Consider the following 22903-nt stretch of genomic DNA (forward strand, 5'->3'; position numbering starts at 1 on the left):
TCTTTCACAATGGTTGTATAATGTTGTGTATAATGCTCAACAACAGATTTTGTGACCTTACCTCGACTTACTTTCCTTCACATAAGACTAGGGAAAAAAAGCATCTTATAAAAGGGTAAGAAACATAAAGTACAAGCTTTAGTGGTTTGCAGATGTCTACAGGTGAGGAATGAACTTGACAACACTATAAACATGTCTGTCTTAAAACATCTGCGTCTGTTTTCAAAAAGGAAAGGCAGTTGCTTCAAAAATGTGTTAAAGCTTGAAAGCCCTGAATAGCTGGAGACCTTTAAAGTAGTTAATCTACTCTAAAAATCCATTAAAATCAGGCTGTTATTTCCACTTGCTATATGTCTGTATTCACTGTATCTCACCTATTTAACTGGAACTGAATTGAACTGAATAGCCAGCAGTACTGACAAAGGCCTGAAACAGTGCAAGTGCTGAAGAAGGTCTAGTATTCATTTTTCAACAGGAGAGGCTATTTTATGCATCTGTTACAAGTTTTTAGCCTTTTGTCACATTCAACAACTCCAGCTACAGTTTACCACTGTGTGCTGCATGTTGCATGACACTATCATATTCTGTTTTCACAATCACAGTGACAGTGACCACTCTAGAGGCTAAAGCTAAAATGAAATATGAATGCAGACTCAAACAGCACAGTGAAGGTCAGTTACAGTTCGATTAGGTGCGAAGGATGAAATTTTGATGCGAGTTATCTCCCAAACAGCTTGTATTTTTTTTTTCTCGAGACATTCTAGTTAAAAATGAATGCCATTCTCCAAACTGGGGAATTGAAAAATCACTTTCTGTCAAGGAAAAAGTGATTGCTCAACTTAACTGACCCCAATTCTGTTATTTAGCTACTAGATCCCATGCTACTCTGTGAACCAAGAGTTAAGTCAGTAGCATAAATACTGCATGAGGCCTACTTAAAAAAAGTCTAACACAGCTCCCACTGCTATTCTTTCAGGTTCAGGTTTTGATAAGAGCTCTGCTACTTGGGCTGCTCTGTCTCGCGTGGCTGGCCTGTGCAACAGAGCTGATTTCAAAGCTGGACAGGAGGACCTTCCCATCTTGATGGTATAAACCTCCACCACACACACAACATCCTTTACATTGATGTTTTAGCCTCATAAATTATCTCCTCTCTCTGAATCAGTGGGGTGTAACAGGTCTAGTTTAATCCAAGGACATAATGAGCAGGTCTTTTTAGATTTGAATCAAATAATAGATGCACATTATTCATAAGACAAGATTTTGCCTACATGGTTTGCCAGTAGGGTGAAGTTAACAACATCAGGAGAGTGTCAGGAGAGCTGTCACTCAGAAATAAGCAGCTGCTGAGGAAGTATTCAAATCCTTTTGGTTACACTAGTAATACTGTAATGTAAAAATACTTCATTACATCTAAAGAATCCTGCAGCATTTTACTCAAAGGATAAAGCTGGCTTTAGTCAATCTTTTTTATTTTTTCAATACATAAAATCATAAGAATGAAAACTAACAATTCATTTATCATGGAAGGATTGTGTTTGTGCCATGGCATTGAGCTCCACTGCTGCCAAAAAACAATTAAAACCACATTAAAGAGCCATACTTTTATACTCGGTTGACACATTCCTTTACTGTAATGATCAGGCTAGAGAAGCATACCTTTTTAGTGGGATGAATCCATTGTTGGTTTCGGTTTCTGGTATTAAAACATAATACCAGCCTTATTCCTGTGCAGCAAAATACAAAAGAACAACCGTATTAGCAGCCAAGTAGACACAGGTTTTAAGTACTCAGTGTGCTTAGTAACCCCTTTCAGACTGTTATATTGCTAAATTAATGTACTGGTGTTATTATATTATGTAAGCTGCATGTTAATATTGTGCCTCGTTGAGGTGGAGCTTATTTTAACTACTTTATTGTACATACGGTTGGGCCATTTAATCTATAGGCTACAAATGTATAGTATTTTATAAACGGATGTTATGTTTTGTATGTAAAATAATAATAATGAAAAGTGTAGTGGAGTAAAAATAATACAATATTTACCTCTGAAATATATTGGAGTGCCGGACAGCAGTACTTGAGTAAATGTACTTGCAGTAAGGTACAGTCTGCCACTATTGGTAAGAAAACAATGGGCATATATACAACAGTTTGCATCATAATTTGTATGATTACTATGTATATTTTCCTTTAGAATAGCTGATATATTCATATAGTATATAATATAGTGAAGCAAAAAGTACAATATAAGGCTCTAAAGTGAAGGGTTAGTATTTCATTATTTGACTTCAGTACAGTACAGTGAGTAAATGAACTCCACCTCATGCACATGGCACTCACAGGGAATAAAAATATCCTGTCAGTACCATTTGACACATGTGTACTCTACACACACACTCTCACAGCTTCCCTGTCATATATAAACACACACTCAGGATAATTCAATGCACCCCTGGAAATAACTCCCCCACACTGATGCACAAACACACTGCTGGGTGGGTAAGTCAATAATATCCCGCTATCCCCCAACCTGTGCTACATTGACCTGAAGGAATTCTCGGTTGGCTCTCAGTCACTGGGATTACAGCTTCTTGACTCCGGTGGGAGCAGACCCTGTCGAAGCAGCCTCTCAGGCCCTCGAGGTGCCCAGACTTCCTTCTTGCATTAAGTAACAGCTGTGTCTTCTGACAGCACTCAAACACAGCAGTCAAGGCCCAGGCTGCACCACCATTACGAGAACAAGTTCCCATCTACACCCGGAAAAACAGAGAAATGGAATTTCCTTGATCTATTTATTCATTCATGAAAAGGCACAAACAAGGACAAATCTTACGGAGCGTGTGTCCTTGTTTTGTGGCTGTTCATGAATGAATAAACAGGAACAAAGAGAAATCTCTTGTCTTGGTTCGGCCCCTGTCTGTATATTGGGCACTCGGTCAATCAGTTCAGCATTGATTTTAATAAATTGGCTCCAAAGGCGGGATTATTTGCACTGATCATTGCAGAATGTCACTGAGGGGGATGTTACAGGTTATCAGAAGGGAATTTTCTCTGATATTATTCAAGCACCAAGCAGGCAAATTTGTCACAAGCCAATAAATCTGCAAAAAATACAAAAACAAATGTCAAGCAATGTGTATCCAAACAGAGGATAATCCATTCTGAGCCTCATAAAATAGGAATACTTACCCTATGTGTATGGATATCTACATGTGCAAATAGTGTTTACATGTGCAAATATGTAGACAATTAATTTCTAAATATTAAAATGGATAGACAACATTTTCGTGCACTTAAAATGTTTGAATGTGTATGACATGCTTGTCTAATTTGCTCTAAATATACAGATTACATGTGGTTTACCTCTAAAAAATGAACTGATGTCATTAATAGACTGTAAACAAAACTGGACCACATATTTTTCTGCAGTACTTTAGCAACAACATTGCCTATTGGCAATAATCAATAGCAATGTGTTCCTGCAATATGATGTGAACTTTCGCTATCTGGAGTTTTCTTCCATGCATAAAGTTAGAAAAAGCCCTTAAGAAACATTGCAAACAGTGTACGTGCCAAAGTAATCAGCTGAATTTCTCCAGCAGAAGTCAAACTGCTGTTAACCAAATTATTCTTAATCCCTTAGCCAGAAAATGAAAATTATGTTTTGTACTATCATGACTTTTACATTAAATATAACTTTAAGAACAGCATTGCTAATGCAGATGATACTCTGCTATCTGCATCATTAATGAGAACCATAATGGAAATAAAGAATGTCCTCTCAGGTGCAGCTTTAATCAGTTAATTAACACACAAATCCAAAAGCTCCCCTCTACTGCAGAGCGATAAACACAGGCAGCCAGACAGACAACGCTCATTTCTTAATATGCATATGTGAGTGACTGTGCTAATGTGTGGCTGTGTGTGTTTCCCCAGAGGGACACAGTGGGAGATGCATCAGAGTCAGCTCTGTTTAAATGCATCGAGCTGTGCTGTGGGAGTGTTCGTGACATGAGAGCCAGAAACACCAAAGTGGTAGAGATCCCCTTCAACTCCACCAACAAGTACCAGGTACTGCATGGGAGTAATGTTTAATCATGGATGTGTGGTTCTACTCCTTCTACTTCTTCTACTTCTACTTCTACTCCTTCTACTTCTTCTACTTCTACTCCTTCTACTCCTTCTACTCCTTCTACTTCTTCTACTTCTTCTACTTCTACTCCTTCTACTTCTTCTACTTCTACTTCTTCTACTTCTTCTACTCCTTCTACTCCTTCTACTCCTTCTACTTCTTCTACTTCTACTCCTTCTACTCCTTCTACTTCTACTCCTTCTACTTCTTCTACTCCTTCTACTCCTTCTACTCCTTCTACTTCTTCTACTCCTTCTACTTCTTCTACTCCTTCTACTTCTTCTTCTACTTCTACTCCTTCTACTTCTTCTACTCCTTCTACTTCTTCTACTCCTTCTACTTCTTCTTCTACTTCTACTCCTTCTACTCCTTCTACTTCTTCTACTTCTTCTACTCCTTCTACTTCTACTCCTTCTACTCCTTCTACTCCTTCTACTCCTTTTACTCCTTCTACTTCTTCTACTCCTTCTACTCCTTCTACTCCTTCTGCTCCTTCTACTCCTTCTACTCCTTCTTCTTCTACTCCTTCTACTCCTTCTACTTCTTCTACTCCTTCTACTTCTACTACTTCCTCTACTCCTTCTACTTCTTCTACTCCTTCTACTCCTTCTACTTCTTCTACTTCTTCTACTCCTTCTGCTCCTTCTACTCCTTCTACTTCTTCTACTTCTTCTACTCCTTCTACTTCTACTACTTCCTCTACTCCTTCTACTTCTTCTACTCCTTCTACTCCTTCTACTTCTTCTACTTCTTCTACTCCTTCTGCTCCTTCTACTCCTTCTACTTCTTCTACTTCTTCTCCTTCTCCTTCAAATGTGAAAAGTGTATATCTCATAATTGCATTGTATTTGTTAGGATTCTTCTCCCTCTCCTTCTCCATTCAGTTTGCATGCTCTCAGGTGATGACTTAGTCAATGCATAAAATTTGGTAATGATTGATTCAAGTGAGCATGGCACATTATATTGAATCTAAATGATCTGAAGATATATGAAGATATTTTATATCCCAGCCTTCAGAAAACAAATCAAAGTAACATCAATTGTACATCCTACAGAGCTGAATTTCAGCACATCCAATGAATTGTGACAAACATTTGCTTCACTCCACCTTATGCTTAGCACAGAAGTCCGTCGCTCTATATTTTTCAAAATATCAGTTCACATTTATGACTCCAGAAGTCTTCATTCACACTATCAAAATTGACACATCATCTAAATGGTACAAGTGCTTCAAATGGTGCTGTACTTTTTACTTTATGCACATTTTAAAACACATTTCACCAAAATATTTGACAATACACTCGAGTAAATAAAAATTTGGTGTGATTTTTTTATTCATTCATTTATTTTTACAGAATTTTATCACCAATATTTTGACTGTTGTAAGCATATAAAAGTTTAAACTGACAAGAATACCCCAGATTTTGTATGTGTGATATCACTACATCACGTTGTTGTGTGTGGACACCATGTCTCCCCACTGGAACATTCAGTGAGTCACCCTCTCTAGGGATTTAAAGGTCAAGAGTTCAAATCCCCCGGTGTCCAATGCAAACTCGCCAACCATGAGGCTATTTCTGTACGTGGCACGTTTTCAAATTCTTCTGAAGGTCATAATAAGTCAAAGACTGCCCTTTGTGTTTGGACCCCGTTCATTGCTGCTTGTGGCTATATTTAAAGTTAACATCGAACCATGAAAAATCACATAGAGCATTAACACCTTGCTCAAGGGCACCGTAGCAATTAAGGCACGGGGATGTTTCTGCTTCACTTTCCACACCCAGTTGTTTCCCTGCCCATCTGGAGATTTGAACCAACATATGAATAACACAACAGTGATGTTGGAGCAAACAAAGGACTTCCTGCATGCATTTTGTGCACCTGTTCCCCGACTTAAAATAGGAACGCCTGTGTTGAGGGAAAAAAAGCAATTTTGCTCTGGTTTCCTGAGATTAGATATGCTGTGACTCAGATACAAATTACCTGGGTGAGTGTGTGAGTGTGTGGGTGTGTGTGTTTGTGTGCGAGCAGAAATACATGTGAGAGCATGAATGAATGACTTCTTCAACTCAGGGAATACATATGACATGTTGAGTATGACTAAGGAGCATGTCTGTATTGAGCCTTTACGTTACGAAAACCTGCAATAAACTACATGTTACATCTTGTTCTGATATAAATGTAACTGGATATATTTTGTTCTGAATCCTGACATGTTGTCTTCACCTCTTCCCCTTTCTTCAAGCTCTCTATCCATGAGGTGGAGGACAATCCCTCTGGATATATTCTGGTCATGAAGGGAGCACCGGAGAGAATCCTGGACAGGTTGGCTAATCAATAATGGATCAATTGTACAACTTACAAGTGGAGGCACATAATTTTGACCTAATTACAGCTACAGCTAGCTTTAGCTTTACACATATTTACTGTAATTCAATAAGAACAAAAATAATATCAATTAAAATGGTGCCATTATGTACAGTATAATTATGTTGCAGTTATAGCGCTGCCTGGCTTTTGTAGCATAGATGTAGTAGGGGAGAATTCACCCTAATTTTCTTTAAATAACCTTTTTAATGATAGAGTAATTGCCTATGGGTTCCCAAATGGGACCCACGTGGTTCATTTTGGTAATATTGCCACCTGGCCAACCCATATTAATGGTGTGTTATTTATTTGGCTCTCCTTTAGTTGTTACCTTGGCAACAACTTATTCTCCTGTGTTGGTCCATGTTTTAAAAAAACAGTATAAATTAAAAAAATAAATAAAAATAAATCTTAAGCTGCATTACTGGAATAATATTCACCTTTTAAGGTTAGGGAGCTTGTGCATGCCACTGTCCCAGAACAATTTTCATCCACCTTTCCTTAAACATAAATATTTAATGTGTAATTAATTCAGAATATCACTTATAATGGTTTATTTAATGATCAACTGAAGGGCATAGTTAATACAGCTTGCTTTTTTATTTCGTCATCACCCATTACTGTATCAGTTTCCTTTTGTTAACTGTACTTTTTCTTTTTTTTTTAACAGACTTGCTTTTCAGGTAGAGATAATGTTATTAATAGTGTTGGTAATAATATTATTAATTAATTTCTGTTTAACAGGTGCGGCACCATCATGCTCCATGGCCAGGAGTATCCGCTTGATGAAAACTGGAAAGATGCTTTCCAAAATGCCTACATGGAGCTGGGAGGACTGGGAGAGAGAGTGCTCGGTATGTTTGGTTGCAAGTATTATCTGGCTTATCTGTGAATAGATAGTGTGGGAGAGACAGTTGGATACAGCCCATACTTTTTAAAATCTCCTTGGTAAAAAAAAATAGTTTAGCCAAATGTCCCTATAAAAGTGTAGAGAGAAAAAAAAGAAAATGCCTTTGGCACTGTAACAAAGCTGAAAGCTGAAGTGACCATTGTTACACAAAATGTTAGAGATATGTTTTTTAAATGGTGTGAATAGTAATATGTTCTGCTGAATGTATCATGAGATAATTCAGGTCAAACGCTGCACTAAACTAAATATCATCTGCACATCTGTAACACATTTCGTAATAAAATTGCATTTTATGTAAAAATAAGTAATTACCTGAAGTTCAGCTTTCAATATCTCTTAAGTGTTCAGCATTCAGACTTTGCAAATGTCATCATTTTAAAAACCAGGGGAAAAAAAGTTACTTAGCATCTCCTAAAAGTGCCACAAGTAATAATTATGTGCAATCATCATTTTCTTAGAGTAGGTGTCACTTTTTTCTTTTTTCGAACAGTGAATGTGGACTACTGCCATTTTTGGAGTGAAACACCTGAATTCATGTAAATTATTGAATCTCAGTTATACCTAAGGTAATGATGATGATGGGTTGGGTGTTTTGTGACAAGAAGGTTTCCTCCACATTTAGACAGAGCCTGTATTTTCATCAGCAGCATTTTATTTTTGCTTTGTTCCATAGGGCTTCACCGGATACATATTTCAGAGGTTATGGATCATAAATTAATAAGAGTGGCTGATTCAATTTGTCTTTCAGATCTGGAACCTACATCTAAAATTAAAAATGATTTGTATGCACACTGTAAGGTAAAGGATCATTGCAGTCAGAGGACAATGCATTTTTTGAAGGTGTCTTTCAGAGCCTTTTGTTGAGTTTCATATTTACTTTACTTTGTACTATGTTGCTTAAAGTAGCAACAGCAAAATACTCTGGAGCAGCCTTATTGCTGTTGTTGGATGTTTTGGACTCAAATCATCCTTAGGGTCATGAAAAATAGGTACACTTTTTAAAGTGTCAGGTAAATGTTCATTTTTCACTAGCTCAGTAGACTATGAGTTGTTATTTTAAGTCAGTTATGAACAATAACCTCACTGCTCCCTCTTCTCGCAGGCTTCTGCCACTTTAATTTGCCTCCATCCCAGTTCCCTCGAGGATACACCTTCGACGCTGACGACATGAACTTCCCTACCGAGCAGCTCTGCTTCCTGGGTCTCATCTCCATGATTGATCCACCGCGTGCTGCTGTGCCTGATGCAGTGGGTAAATGCCGCTCTGCTGGCATCAAGGTAATTGGTTCCACATATTCACCCTTCATTGTAGTTCCTGAAAAGCCTTTTTTGGGGGCTTCATTTATCAAGCTCTCAAGAGAAGGAATTTGCATGTCAAAAATCTTTCAAACACAAAATGGACTCCAAACGAGAACCGATCACTTCATGGGGCCTTGATAGCTTATAATCAATGTAGAAATGAAGTTATTTTTTTCTCCAGGAAGCTGCTGATAACATATTCACTGCATACACTCTTAAAAGAAGACCAGTCTACCAGAAGCAAGGTGAACAGTTTTGATATTTATTCAGAGGGTGTCAACTCTCTCTATCTCAGCTTGAACATGAGAATTGTCAGTTTTTGTGGAAACAATGAGTAACAGAAATAAGAATAGATGTAACTCTGAAAATGAAATACATAGATAACAGCTTTGGGATCAGCAATCACTCAATCTTAAGGATGGCAAAAATGTATTTTTTTATGTGGAAAAAAAAGCAAAAGCAAAGATAAAGATAGAGGATTGAGTATTATATTCCAATATGAAGTTTTTGTAAAAGGTTCCATTTTATAAAATGCAGATTCAATAAAATTATTACAGTTTTTTCTTCATTATATGCTATGCAAATACACACAGAGCAAATGTTTTGTCTGAAAGTAATTACCCAGGCCGAAGGGAAGGTCGAACAACGTCCAACAGAGATTAAAATGGATAATGAGTTGGAATGTGTCATTCTAATTCAGAGGAAGTATTACAAATACAGGATTCTGCATATTTAATTTCAGGTACAGTACTTTATCATGCTTCTTTCCACATTGACATTTGTGAAAGACACGCTGTAATTGGCTTAAAGAACAAACGTGAGGCAGAAGTGAGTGAAAGTAGAACTATTGTTTGTAGTGTAGTAAATGGCTGAGGAGTTTAGGCTTAAAAAAGGCAACAAAACGAACAACATGTTGGATTTGATGTTTTAGTTGCAATTATATAATCTTTGTTTTAACTGAAGCATTCTGGTATACATTGCAGGTTTTGCAGCGTGGGCTGAGATGCAGTTCTTTTCATTTCATTGTGTCAAAAGAATTTCTTCCTATTAACCTTAATCAATGGAGACTGGAGCCGACGATCCAAAGTTTAACAATTTATTATCTTGTACAAAAGGAGCGTTTAACAGTGCAACATACAGTTCACATGAGGAATACGTGGGTGTTTCTTCTTTTCAGTTTCCTCTTTGACCGTTGGTTGACCTTTCAACATGCTGAAATTGCAGATAATTGTATATCTGTGTCTAGTTGATTAAGGTCCCTGTTTCCACTCGCAGGGTATAAAAAAGACAAATCTGGCAATACTTATCTTCCTCCTTCACAGTATATATCATGTTCTCTTATTAACCTGAGCTAAGCATCTTGTGTTTCCTATGCAGTGTAGCAAATACAATTTTTATAACACCTTGCACTATAGGCTTGTTTGATGATGAGCAAAATGGTTACAGGAAGCAAAATACTGGCATCATATAGGCTATCTTACATCATTATGCACAAGAAAGACTTTGTAACACTTTATGTTATTGTTTATTTTCAAATGTCTTAACAAATTAGATATATGAACATTTTTTTCAATGATTTCCTAAAAGTAAGTTTCATTGGGTTATGTAATTTTTGACAGTATACAGGAAGAGTGCTCATCATAGAGATTTTAAGAAACTGAACTGTACCACCCTCTCTGTAAAATATCTATTAAAATTACTCAGAAGTTTCCAGGAAATTAGCATTAGATTGAAGAACCTGTAAAACAAAACATTACCCAAGATTTTATCAAGTCAAATCAAGCTTTTTAGAAAGAGTATGAGTGGGTAAATAGAGACTAAGACCCAGGAAGCAAATGACACTGGATTAGCTACGATACGGTTGAATCAGTTCTCTCATGGACTCTCTTCCATCACATTCACATTTAAAATGAACTACTTAAACTAAAGTGGGGTTTAAAGTAGTTGACATGTTTGTTAGAGTTGTATTCTATGCAGATGATACACTTTTACAAGTTGTGTGAACATCCTTTATATAAATGGTAGGTATTATCAGAAACATAGTGTATTGTCTAACACAATTTAGCACATATTGCTGCACATACCTGTAGAAATCTGGTGTGTTTCCTCATAACTGAGCCCAGGAAGAAACTAGAGCATATGGCTATGTTGCTTTAATTGCATTTTTCAGGGAAGGGGGGCTCAAAGACTTTTTTTCATCTTTGATTTATCACAGCACCAATCCAGAGGCTTTAGTGCAATCATATAGTGCTTTATGTTTATTGCACATCTATAAAACCTGTTTGTCCAAATGTAAAGTATGGTGGTAGTGGGGATTTCAAGAATGGACCCTATATAACTCATTATCACTTCACATAAAAGGTTTCAGATATGATATACCAAATATTTCCAAGTTATTGTTTGTGCTATATATATGGATACATTTATAAACCTAAACTCTGGACATCTTGTCCTTGTGACTATCTATATATAAGAATAACCTGTTTTACTTTCCAGTTTCTTTGCTTGTGAAATAAATACAAATGGTACATTTAATGCTGTTGCAGAGTTGGACAGATTTGTTCTGCTTTTGGAGAAATTGAGAATGAAACCCATTATACAACATGTTCCATAGTCACTTATGTGGTGAAATGAGAAGTGAGCTTTTCAGTAAAACCTCATTCTTCCGATTTATTTTATTTAGATTATAATAAAAGATTGTATCAGAAAAGCTCTGCCAGGACACATACTAAAACTCAACACTGAAACTAGTATAACCTTGTTGAGGAGAACTGAAAATATGCTGCCTGAAACCAGTTGTGTGTTATTCTTGACCTGTTGTAGATGCACTGGGGGGCTGTTGAATGAGGATGAGCAAATATTTCAAGAGGGTCAGATATCCAGCCTGAATACGACAGGAACCAAAGACAAATGCAGGGCTTCTTTTGGTCCAAACTCCTTGTCTGTAGAATATACTGCTGGAATTGGACGTCTAACCCCTAATAGCGCCATTCTTTTCCAGTGTAACCATACAAAACATTTGACTTATAGACCATAGAGGCCCATATGCTACCATACCTCAAACATGCTGTGACACATGGCATACCGATGTGATACAGAGGGGTGTAAAGTGATAATACTCTGTGATTTACGGAACCTTTTGTGTATGGACAGGTGATCATGGTAACCGGGGACCACCCAATCACGGCCAAGGCCATTGCTAAAGGTGTGGGCATCATCTCTGAGGGCAACGAGACGGTTGAGGACATCGCTGAGAGACTGAACATCCCTCTGAGCCAAGTTAACCCCAGGTCTGTGTGTGTGTGTGTGTGTGTGTGTGTGTGTGTGTGTGTGTGTGTGTGTGTGTGTGTGTGTGTGTGTGTGTGTGTGTGTGTGTGTGTGTGTGTGTGTGTGTGTGTGTGTGTGTGTGTGTGTCAGGGGAGGTTAAGGTTGTGTGCTCAAGCATCCAAGAGTAACTTTTTTTTTTGTGTGTGTGTGTGTATGAGTATATGGGCAGTGATGTGTGTGTGTGTTAGCTGGAATAGAAGAGCATGAAAAAGTGCACTAGGCAGTCTAGTGTGTTTGGTAGACAGTGAGAGACAACCTCAAGGTGAACGCATGAAAATGTCATTGTGCTCTTTTGCATAATGGTCCCCAAAATCACCGAGTCCTTACTGTGTTTGTGTCTGTGTTTGTTTCCCAGGGATGCCAAGGCTTGCGTGGTACACGGCTCGGACTTAAAGGACATGAGTTCGGAGTACCTGGACGACCTGCTGAGGAACCACACTGAGATAGTGTTTGCTCGTACCTCTCCTCAGCAGAAGCTCATCATAGTGGAGGGCTGCCAGAGACAGGTCAATGGACAGGAGCGTGTGTGCGTGTGTGCGCGTTTGTGAGAGAGTGTGTGAATGTGTGTGATTCGGCCTTTTCAAGAGCATGCAGCTGAATAGAGTTGTGTGTGTTTATATAGCTGAATGTAAGTATGGGTATGTGTGTTTGTGATTAAGTCTGGATGAATGCTTGAATGTGTGGAGGTATGGTTGAATACAGGTGTGTGTGTGTGTGTGTGTGTGTGTATGTGTGTGTCCCTACCATTTAAAGCTGAATACAGTTTTCCTTGTGTGTGTTGTGTGCTATTTGTTAACGCAGGTGGTTTAATGGATGAATGCAGGGCTTTGTGTATGTTTGTGCATGCTAGGAAGGCCTGTTTACAAGTACATGTTTGAATACAAGTGTATATCTGTAAAGTATATGATGTACTACATGTCTTATGTGTAATTTCAATAATTCAAACCATTTTTATATATATGCTTTGATTTGTGTTCTCAGCTTTTATGGAAAATGTCAAAAATAGATGTGTGTATAAATCTGCATACACCCCCATATATTGAGGTCATGCTACAATTCACCCTGACTCACTCACTTTCACTCCATGTGACTGAATGATTGCAACTCAATTTCATTTTTCATTTAATCTCCCCAGAGCTGCTTTGAAAAGACATTATTAAGACAGAAAGGGAGGGTGGAGGAGAGGGAAGTGGAGAAAGAAAAAGCTTAAATCATTGTACTTATCTTTCTTTTCTTGACACTTTTTGTTCGTCGGTCCTTGTGGGTGCAGGGGGCGATCGTGGCTGTGACAGGCGACGGCGTGAACGACTCTCCGGCCCTGAAGAAAGCCGACATCGGCGTTGCCATGGGGATCGCCGGCTCTGATGTGTCCAAGCAGGCGGCTGACATGATCCTGCTGGACGACAACTTCGCTTCCATCGTCACGGGAGTGGAGGAGGGTGAGTGTGGTGGTGGTGGTGGTGGTGCTGGTGGTGGAGTGACAGAGAGAAAGAAAGACACGGATGACAGAATGGAGGAGAAAATAAAGAACATGATAGAAAGGAATAAAAAGGAAATAAAGCAAGATAGACAGAAGGATGGAGGAAGAAAAAAACATGTCATGTAGCATCAGAGACTGGTGATAATTATAAACTTAATATATCACAGCATTTACAAAAAAAAGGTTATATTTTGGGATGACTGTCAATGATTTAATACAGTTGGACAAGTAAGACCTTGTTAACAAGTGTGAGAACTTGAGACTTGTTAAATTTTAATTACTTAACTCAATTAACACTTTTTGAAGTTTGAAGAATGAAGTTTTTAACTGGTAAAATCATTCATATAAAAAAACAATTACAGCAACAGGCAGGCCTCACATGTGCACAGAGCTTGCATATTTAGCTGTTTGTTGTTGCATTTTAACAGCCATTAACAGCTTTGAAAGGAAAATGCTCAGACACCTGAAAGACATTAATTTTGACCTACAATGAGCTTATTAAGAATTGTGAATTGACATGGATTTTTCCTCAAAGAGAAATGCTCTGACGGATTTGAGATTTGACTTTAGACTGACCACAAGATACTGGTATTTAATCTGAAGTCAGAGTGGCTGAAATGGTCTGAGGAAAAACATGACTAATGCGGATATGCTGGCAGAGTATGTCATTTTTTTTTTACTTCACTCAGTCTGGGAAGTTCACCTTGACCTTGAGCCTATCAATATAATATGATAACCAATATCCCACCCAATAACTTCTCACATCACAGTGATTATCAATTTATTCATATCTTCCAGCTCTATACTCTTATGACCTTTGTTTCTGATCATTGCAGGTCGTCTGATCTTTGACAACTTGAAGAAGTCCATCGCATACACACTGACCAGCAACATCCCCGAGATCTCGCCATTCCTCTTCTTCATCATCGCCAACGTTCCTCTTCCACTGGGAACGGTCACCATCCTCTGTATCGACCTGGGCACTGATATGGTGAGCAGTGGGGACAATGAACCCTATTTATTATCTCAAACCCTGCATTATCTCACTCTGGTATTTTGTGTCTGGAATAAAGAAAAGACTCAAATCCTGTATATATAAATAGTTGAACACATTTCCCATTTCCTCTGGATTGTGGGTGCTTTTATACTCTGTTCATTTTTGAAAACGTTTAAAAGCAATTTTCACCCCTTTATTCTTTTATTAAATTATGTTCAGGACAAGAGGTCATGGAAACAAAACATAATGTTTTAGATGTATCTTCATTTTTTGGTAATATTCCAGGACCCTCACAGTGTTCAAAGCTAATTGTTGGCAACATTTAGTGATTCAGCATGTTGCATAACTACGGGCGAGCTAAAGGTGACAATAAGGAAACTAGTGTTAATACTGGTGTCAAAAATGAGTGCCTGAAGGTAAAAAGAACAAAACGATTGGTTTAATTTGTTCTTTCTGTCGGTGAGAGAAATTCACTTTTGGCTCACTGCCGACGACCATTTGTTCAAGCAGAACAAAGACGGGGTGACGCTCACATACAGATTTACATTTCACAGCTCTGCCATTTCTAGATGCCAGTCTCTCCATTGTATTTCTAGCAGCAACAAAAAGAGTTGCTGGCATGCTGCTTGCCTGAGGGGCGTAATCCATCATTGCAATAGAAAGGAAGCAAAGGATTAATTTATTCAAAAGAACTTGTTCACTTGTGTTCATTACTTTAACTTTAATTTTTCCTGCTGTCAGACACCAGACATTAGTGTGTGACTGAAACTGGTTCTTATACATCCCGATGAGCCAGGAGCAAAACTTTTATGAGGTACATGTATTATAATGGGCTCATATTCGACTGCCAAGAAGTACTTTAAGTCTCAGGTAAGAGAAAAAGGAAGGAAGTCTGCTCACATTGCTTATAAAGCAATTCCACATATTTTACTCAGGTGACATCAAAGTTGAACATCTTTGATTTTATAGCAGCAGGACAGATTTGTCATGCTGACAAATATTTACTTGACTGTCTCAGATCACAGGAATAGTACATTCTTTATTGGCTCGATTTTTCTTTAAAGATGTGATGACTGAAGTTTAAAAGTACCTAATTTGCGCACCTGTTTTGCATATAAAAACCCTCCCCTTCAAAGTAACATGTCTGCATGTATTTAATAACTGCTGGTGGAGTGAGCAGCTGGATGTCTGCTTTGAAGAGCGGGTTCCTAAAATGCAAATATTAAAGATTTTCAATAAACTACCTGAAAAGTGTTTAAAGTACAGTACACAAGTAAAACTACAAATTCCCCATGTCTACTGGTGAGGTTGTTAACAGCTTGTTAACAGCTTAGTTCAACTGCGGGCTGCAGGCTGGAGGGCTCTGTTGAGATTTAGCAGTGACAAGCAGCACTTGCAGTCTGCTGTGATTATTTTTAGCAAGAACTGCAATGTGGAAAAGGATGACTGCAAAAGATGTTTATCAAAGCAAGATGTGGCACACTTAAGAATGCTTCATGACTGAAATTTTGGATATTGCACTCAGGTACACACACACTCAACATTTCTAAAGGTAAGGTGAAAAAAACTATAACACATCCTCTTACCTCTCCTTGTCTTTCTCAGCTGCTGTGGGTCAAGGGAGTGCCACATCAAAACAAACCAGATCTCTATACCACAGCATGGGTTCAGTTTCACACAGTGCCAAGGCCCAAACTCATATCCCACCTAAGTCGCAGGGATTTCGTGCCTTAAGTCACACATATCGCTCTGTTGCTTACCTGGTAAAACCAGCCAATATAGGGTCTTTATTACAGAGACCTTTCTTCCCCTTCTGTTTTATGACTGTCTTAAAATTCACCATCAGCCTCTCTCTTATTGTCTCCCCTCTATACCTCCCTCTCCATAACTGTCACCACTCCTTTTTTCTCCTCTCCTTGCCCTTTTTCTGTCTTTTCTCCCTTCACCCGGTGATTGAATGCGGAATTATATCAATAGTGATATGTCTAGCCTACCCTGCGACTGGCAATGTCATCATGCCTTTGTACAGATGCATCAAAGACAAATTCCTTCACATTTATTGTACAGGGTGCATAAAACAAGCTGATTCTGTTCTATTCTCCTGTTCCCTTCAGGTTCCAGCTATTTCATTAGCTTATGAGACAGCGGAGAGTGACATCATGAAACGGCAACCCAGGAACCCCAGGACAGACAAGCTGGTCAATGAACGCCTCATCAGCATGGCCTATGGACAAATAGGTTTGTCCTCATAATGTCTCTTAGCTCTTAAAGCTGAATCACTGTGACGGGCTTTTTGTAGTGAAGTTATGGTGATAATAAACATCACACACATAAAAATATTAAATTTTGACGTTTATCACAAATTTCTTACTGCAGATTTACCTTTATAAACGTTCAGGCAAGTACAGTTTAAGAAAAGAGATCCAGAGGTGAGCAGACAGTCAGGAGAGAGTCCCACAATTTTCTTCTAATTGTTGTGACATTTACAGCAAATTGAGAGTAGAGAGGGCAACTATTTTCTACTTAATCTTGGTCATGTTTCACCAGTTGGAGCCTCACTTGAATGCTTGCTTTTTATCTCTAGTTTTATATGGTTTGGGAATAGTGAAAATTCAAAGGCTGGCCCAATTTCATAGGCTGTTAAATAGGTCAAAACATGACAGGGCTTCATTGGATGACATACAATTTCAAGATGAACACACTCAAAACAGCCAGCAACTCAGATCCACTACCATAATTTTTCCAAGATGAGCACTGCAGGGGCAAAACTTTTACAGGTCGCATCAAAATCACATTTAAAAACCACTGTCCTGACACTACAACTTAAAGTCCTTCATCATCTGAAGTGAACATTTGATTGATGATCTGATCCAGAGTGACACACGATGAGTGCAGTAGCTTTAAAAAATATGACTCACCAGCATTAAAAGCAACCACCAGTGGGGAATAGTAAAAATGACAAAGTAACAGCTCCAATAAAATGATACAAACAATATTCTCATTACAGTGAAAATGGTGTTAAAGTGTCTATCAACATAAACAATGACCTGGTGCAAGGTTTCAATTTAACAACATCATGAATGAGAAGATTAATAAGCACTGTCTTGATTCTTGATCAGTATTCAGGGAGGCTTGGTATATGTGAACACTTAAGATCTGAACTAAGATGTCCATCATGTTGAGAATGTTACGCCCACTCTTCAACATGAATTTGCCAACATGAAATTTACAACTCATTATCAACTATTATTCCAGTCCTCAGCTGTCTGCAGCCATTTATTTACAAAAGAGCAACAGCATTGTTGAGGGGAAGAGGATATAATCACCTGTGCAGTTATAATAAAATATTAAGTGATAAACACCAGGTATATTCAGGCTCAATGTCCAGAGCAAGTAAAGGCTCCCAGGTCCATTTAATTGGTGTAATTTGTGTGAATTAATTATACAAACCTATTGGAGCAGCAGTATTATTAGTGTTGTTGTTTGGCAAAGTTACCTTTGTTTCTAGTAATTCATACTAAGGTGTCCAAATGAATTTGATAATGATTTAAACAGCACTGAGATTAGTGTCTTGAAAACACAACGTAAATCCGATGGGTAACAATTTAATGAAGTTTCCTGGAAAGGAAAATGCACTTTGCTACTAATTGTGCAGAAAATGAAGAAAGTGTTAAATCAGTTAACTTTAAATCCGTTGATTACAGTTAATTGCTAGTGTTGTGTGTCTTTTAATCAGAGCGCAGCGGGTCAGTTGAGCATGCAAAAATGTTAGATTTTTCTACAAGCTAGCATACAATTCATCATATACTGTGGATAGAAGAGAGTTTCAAATAATGCATTTATAACAAATTAACATTTATGTGGAGCAGTCCTTTTAGAATCTAACAACTGCTTAAAAACTCACCATACCTTAAAAAAGTCTAACTAAAATAACTTAAATGATACAACTTTGCATCTGTTTTCTCTGTAATTAGTGCCATAATTCATAACAAAGTTCTATCCAAGAGAATTATTTGGGAATTACAGACTTCACGTATCACTAATATAACACTAAAAACAGTATACAATGTTTTGGCATTGATCACTTATGCACATTTTTATTGCCAGGTATGATCCAGGCTCTGGCTGGTTTCTTCACCTACTTTGTGATTTTGGCTGAGAACGGCTTCCTCCCTGCGTTCCTGGTGGGCATCCGTATCAGTTGGGACAACCGTAATGTTAATGACCTGGAAGACAGCTATGGGCAGCAGTGGGTAAGTCGCATGGACAGATACACACCAGCGCACCCTTTGAATATACCCCTACACACTAGGGAATAACTACAATGTGTGTTTCCACCTGTCAGACCTACGAGCAGAGGAAGATTATTGAATTCACCTGCCACACCGCCTTCTTCGCCAGCATCGTAGTTGTCCAGTGGGCCGATCTTATCATCTGCAAGACCAGGAGGAATTCCCTCTTTCAGCAGGGCATGAAGTAAGTGAGGAAAAACATTAAATATAAGGAAGGGTTGGAGAAAGGGACGAATGTAAAGGTTAAGGAAGGCAAGAAAGTAAAAGACGCAACAGGGGAGACATTTCTTAAAAGTTCAAGTTGCAGCTTAACTTTTGTGGTGATTTTGTGGTGATTCATCTTCAAGTTATACTGAACACTTTTTATCAGTTTGACCCTCTGACCCGTCTCTGATGTGCTCCTCTGTTCAACAGGAATCGAATCCTGATCTTTGGCATGTTTGTTGAGACTGCTCTGGCTGCCTTCCTCTCCTACTGCCCAGGAATGGACATTGCGTTGCGCATGTACCCCATGAAGTACGCTCTGCATATGCATATCTTCACTGAACAAAAAATAACCTCCTCTTAAAGACATAATATGCTACCATTAGCCTGTCAGGACTCAAGGACTTTAAATGAAGTCAGCGATAGTCTTAAACACTACATTGTTATCCTTCACATTCAAAAATGTCTGCAATGATTTTAACAATTTCCACTCTGCCTCTGACTCACTGCTACTCTGTCCATCCCCATCCTTGTTTCTATTCTTCTCTTCTCAGGATCCCTTGGTGGTTCTGTGCTTTCCCTTACAGTCTTCTCATCTTCATTTATGATGAGATCCGTAAATTCATTCTGAGGAGGAGCCCTGGAGGTAAGTAGTTATTAGGAGAAAGCAAGATTTAAAAGGTCTAAACCTCTTTATCTTGTTAAGAAGCTTGGAGGGAAAAGGGGAAAGTGATGGTGGTTGAGACTCCTAGCTCGAGAACCGAACATGCCAGTTTCCACCAAGACCTTCTTTGCTGTGTCTCCTGTCCGCTGTGCCTCTCTGTCTTCCTGCCGACCTTAATTTGTTAAAAACAAATATCCTAAAAGAGGACATTGTCCACTCTTGTAAGGAAGCACTGATTGACAAACTCACCCCAGCTTTACTTTGCTGATCTGACCTGAAGAATCCTAGAAAGCATTTGCCAGATGGTGACATGCTAGAGAAGTTCACTGTCAGTCCAAATGAGCACAAACAATTGTATAAAAACAGCTCTGAACTGTTCTGGAATGGGGAAAGAAAAGTACAGATACTAATTTCACAAAACAATGTTGGTAGCAATTATGGATAATTATTGGTGACAAAGGACGTAAGCTTTAATTTTGGTTTAATGTTGAAAGCATGGAGTTTCAAAACAGAGGTTTTCAGTGTCGGTACCAGCTGTCACATTTAAATATCTTTCATTTTTGTTTTTGTGATAGAAATTTTGCGATTTGCATATTTTTCTCCTGGCAGATTATACAGTGATCTTTGGTATTTTATGTAGATTATAAAGAAGGAAATAAGAGTCGTTATTAACCCTATATGTAACCATGAAAGCGACTTGAATAGCGAACCCTTAGCAATGCAGCTGAACACAAGCAGGGACTCAGCAGAACACAAGCCGCTCCATGCAGTTCTCCAGCTTGCAAAGCCACAGCCTCCGCAACACTTGACTGATTACTATTGTCTTCCAGGTTTGATTTCTGACTAAATAGAATATAAATGCAGTGCTGTCTGGCAGTTTGCTTGAGAATTTCATTTGATAAATGGAGCATAAAATCACAGCTAATAAATAAGAAAAACATCCAATGGTGGATATCAAACATAAAGATTACTGCTGAAATCTAATTCAGTCTGATTCTTGGGCCAAAGGCTGCCTGTGCACCATATGTCAACCACAACCATCTGTGAAATAACTAAATATAAGGCAGCAATGTTTATGTATTAAGCCCACTAGTGAGTTCTTTCATCAGGAAACAAATGATACCTGTCCGACACCCACAGAACCAGCAGCAAATGTTGAGAAAGGAAATTACAGGAGGCTGATGAAGAGTTATTAGACATATGCCAGAGATCATACACATGATATGGACACACAACAATAGCTCAAAATCTGTTCATTGCCACAGCGGTTCGGTTGATGAGGGCCAAGACACGGGGAGACAAATACAATTTATCGTGACAGTTAATCATTTCTGTTAATCTGTGTGTCATGGGCTGCTGATCAGAGTCATAGAGTTATAAGGGGATTCATTTGGAAATGTACAGAGACAAAGGCGGTGAGATGAATACAAATAGAGTGATACAAAAGGATATTATGAAAACTGCTCGCCTGTCACTTTGGTCTCTGACACTTTCTCTCTTTCTCTCCCTCTCTGTGTCTATCTCTCTCTCTCTCTCTCTCTCTCTCTCTCTCTCTTCCAGGTTGGGTGGAGCTGGAGACGTATTATTAACATTCAGAAAATGTCAGTTTGAATCGTGTGTCTGAGAGTGTGAGTGTGGGTGTATGTGTTCATGTGTGTTTGTGCTTGCTTGTGAGGGTACATCTGTGTGTGTGTGGGTGTGTGTGTGTACGTGTGTCTGTCAGTTGTAACATTGCATGGATCAGTTCACAAATCTGATTGTCATAAAAATACTGCTGAAAATAAGCTTTTGATTGTGCTTTGAGTTTTTTGTTTTGTTTTCCCAGAAGACATTTCCAGCAGAACAATAGTAATGTACACCTCCGTGCCTTAGATAAGCTGTTATCAAAGTGATGTATCATGGCCTATTTTGGCTATAGAGGAATACCAAAATGACGTCCACTATATATAATGTACCAAATAAAATGTATTCCAAAATATCCTCGGTCATCGTTTCAATTATTTATTTATGTGGCTATTACAGTGGCTATACCAGACAGTGTTCATGTACAGAAGAACTGATGGTGTCTGGATTTATTTTTTATGTTTAACCTTTAATTCAAAGGTTTCGCTGACTTTAACTTTTATCTCGAGTGCTTCCTACATGTTATTGATTGTTTGTTCTTTTGCTTTACTTATCTATGTTTAATGCTTATCTTTTAATTTTCCCTCATATCAGACATTGAACACCTGTCTCCATCTTATTAAATGATTGATGGAAGATTGTGAAAACACCAGGGATTACAATTGAAATAAGTCCAGGACTTTGTCATTCTATCCCTGACAAAAACTCATATGTTGTCTTTTATAATATATCAAAGTGTTGTTAATAAACCTAAATCTAAACAGTAGTTTTAAGGGTCCTTATTGTTATTGTGTTACTCAAAGGTTAGACCTAAAACTAGGAGTACATATTGAACAAATTAAAAAACTTTAATATGGAGTGTGCCACATGTACCAATGATTGTAATGATTTCCAAAACTTCCTAACAACTGACTACTGTTTACTCTTACTGAGATTAAAAGATTCATTTATTTTTGATTATTCTCATTCTAACCATACAGGGCCTATGTGTTGTGGCTACTGCAACAGAAAAGGAATGAATCCCCAATCATGTAGGATGTCATCTCTCCACTATCGCTTATTAGGCTTACTAACACTAACAGCAGGTGTGTGTGAGAAGTAGAAACTGAGGCTACATTTAGCCAGTGCTCTACAGTACCATTTATATTTAGCGCGGCAGCTGATTTATGAGTGTAAACATCAGTGTCTCACCTATTACATCATGATTGTTGAGGGGGGGCAGAGCATTCAGCTAAACTGATCTTTCAAATCCAAGCAGACACAAATAAGCTAATTTTGAACTTTTTGAAAGTGGTTTTTACACACCATATGTGTATTGTTGGAAAAATGACCTGTATTAACATTATATGCAAACATGAATCTGGCGATTTTGTATGCAGCATAAAAATTCAGGCTAGATTTGACTTTATAAAAATAATGCTACACAGTCTGCCACACTACCAGAATGATAATGCTGATATTAGCTTACCACAAATATATCAGTATTGCCATACAGTGTATGTCAGCCAATAAATAACTAAGAATTGTATTTTTTTACTCACCAGAGATCCATATTCATTGTTGTTGCTGCTCCTGCACATTATAACCTATATACCCATTAGTCCA

At 38.2% G+C, this 22903-nt stretch overlaps 1 protein-coding gene across 1 annotated transcript in view; it reads left to right on the forward strand.

Moving 5' to 3' along the window:
* The window catches only part of atp1a2a (ATPase Na+/K+ transporting subunit alpha 2a), a 37969-nt gene extending 16316 nt beyond the window's left edge, over nt 1-21653 (forward strand). The window contains exons 10-24 of the mRNA XM_053330773.1: nt 977-1086; nt 3940-4074; nt 6381-6460; nt 7247-7356; nt 8515-8690; nt 11865-12001; nt 12394-12544; nt 13309-13477; nt 14355-14509; nt 16630-16753; nt 18623-18768; nt 18861-18991; nt 19222-19323; nt 19566-19657; nt 21236-21653. Of these exons, the coding sequence (XP_053186748.1) occupies nt 977-1086; nt 3940-4074; nt 6381-6460; nt 7247-7356; nt 8515-8690; nt 11865-12001; nt 12394-12544; nt 13309-13477; nt 14355-14509; nt 16630-16753; nt 18623-18768; nt 18861-18991; nt 19222-19323; nt 19566-19657; nt 21236-21264 (1847 nt within the window). The 3' untranslated portion in view covers nt 21265-21653. The remainder of the gene's footprint in view (nt 1-976; nt 1087-3939; nt 4075-6380; nt 6461-7246; nt 7357-8514; nt 8691-11864; nt 12002-12393; nt 12545-13308; nt 13478-14354; nt 14510-16629; nt 16754-18622; nt 18769-18860; nt 18992-19221; nt 19324-19565; nt 19658-21235) is intronic.
* The last annotated feature ends 1250 nt before the right edge of the window (nt 21654-22903 follow it).

This window comes from Scomber japonicus, chromosome 12 (assembly GCF_027409825.1).
Source record: "Scomber japonicus isolate fScoJap1 chromosome 12, fScoJap1.pri, whole genome shotgun sequence".
Classification (NCBI taxonomy): domain Eukaryota; kingdom Metazoa; phylum Chordata; class Actinopteri; order Scombriformes; family Scombridae; genus Scomber; species Scomber japonicus.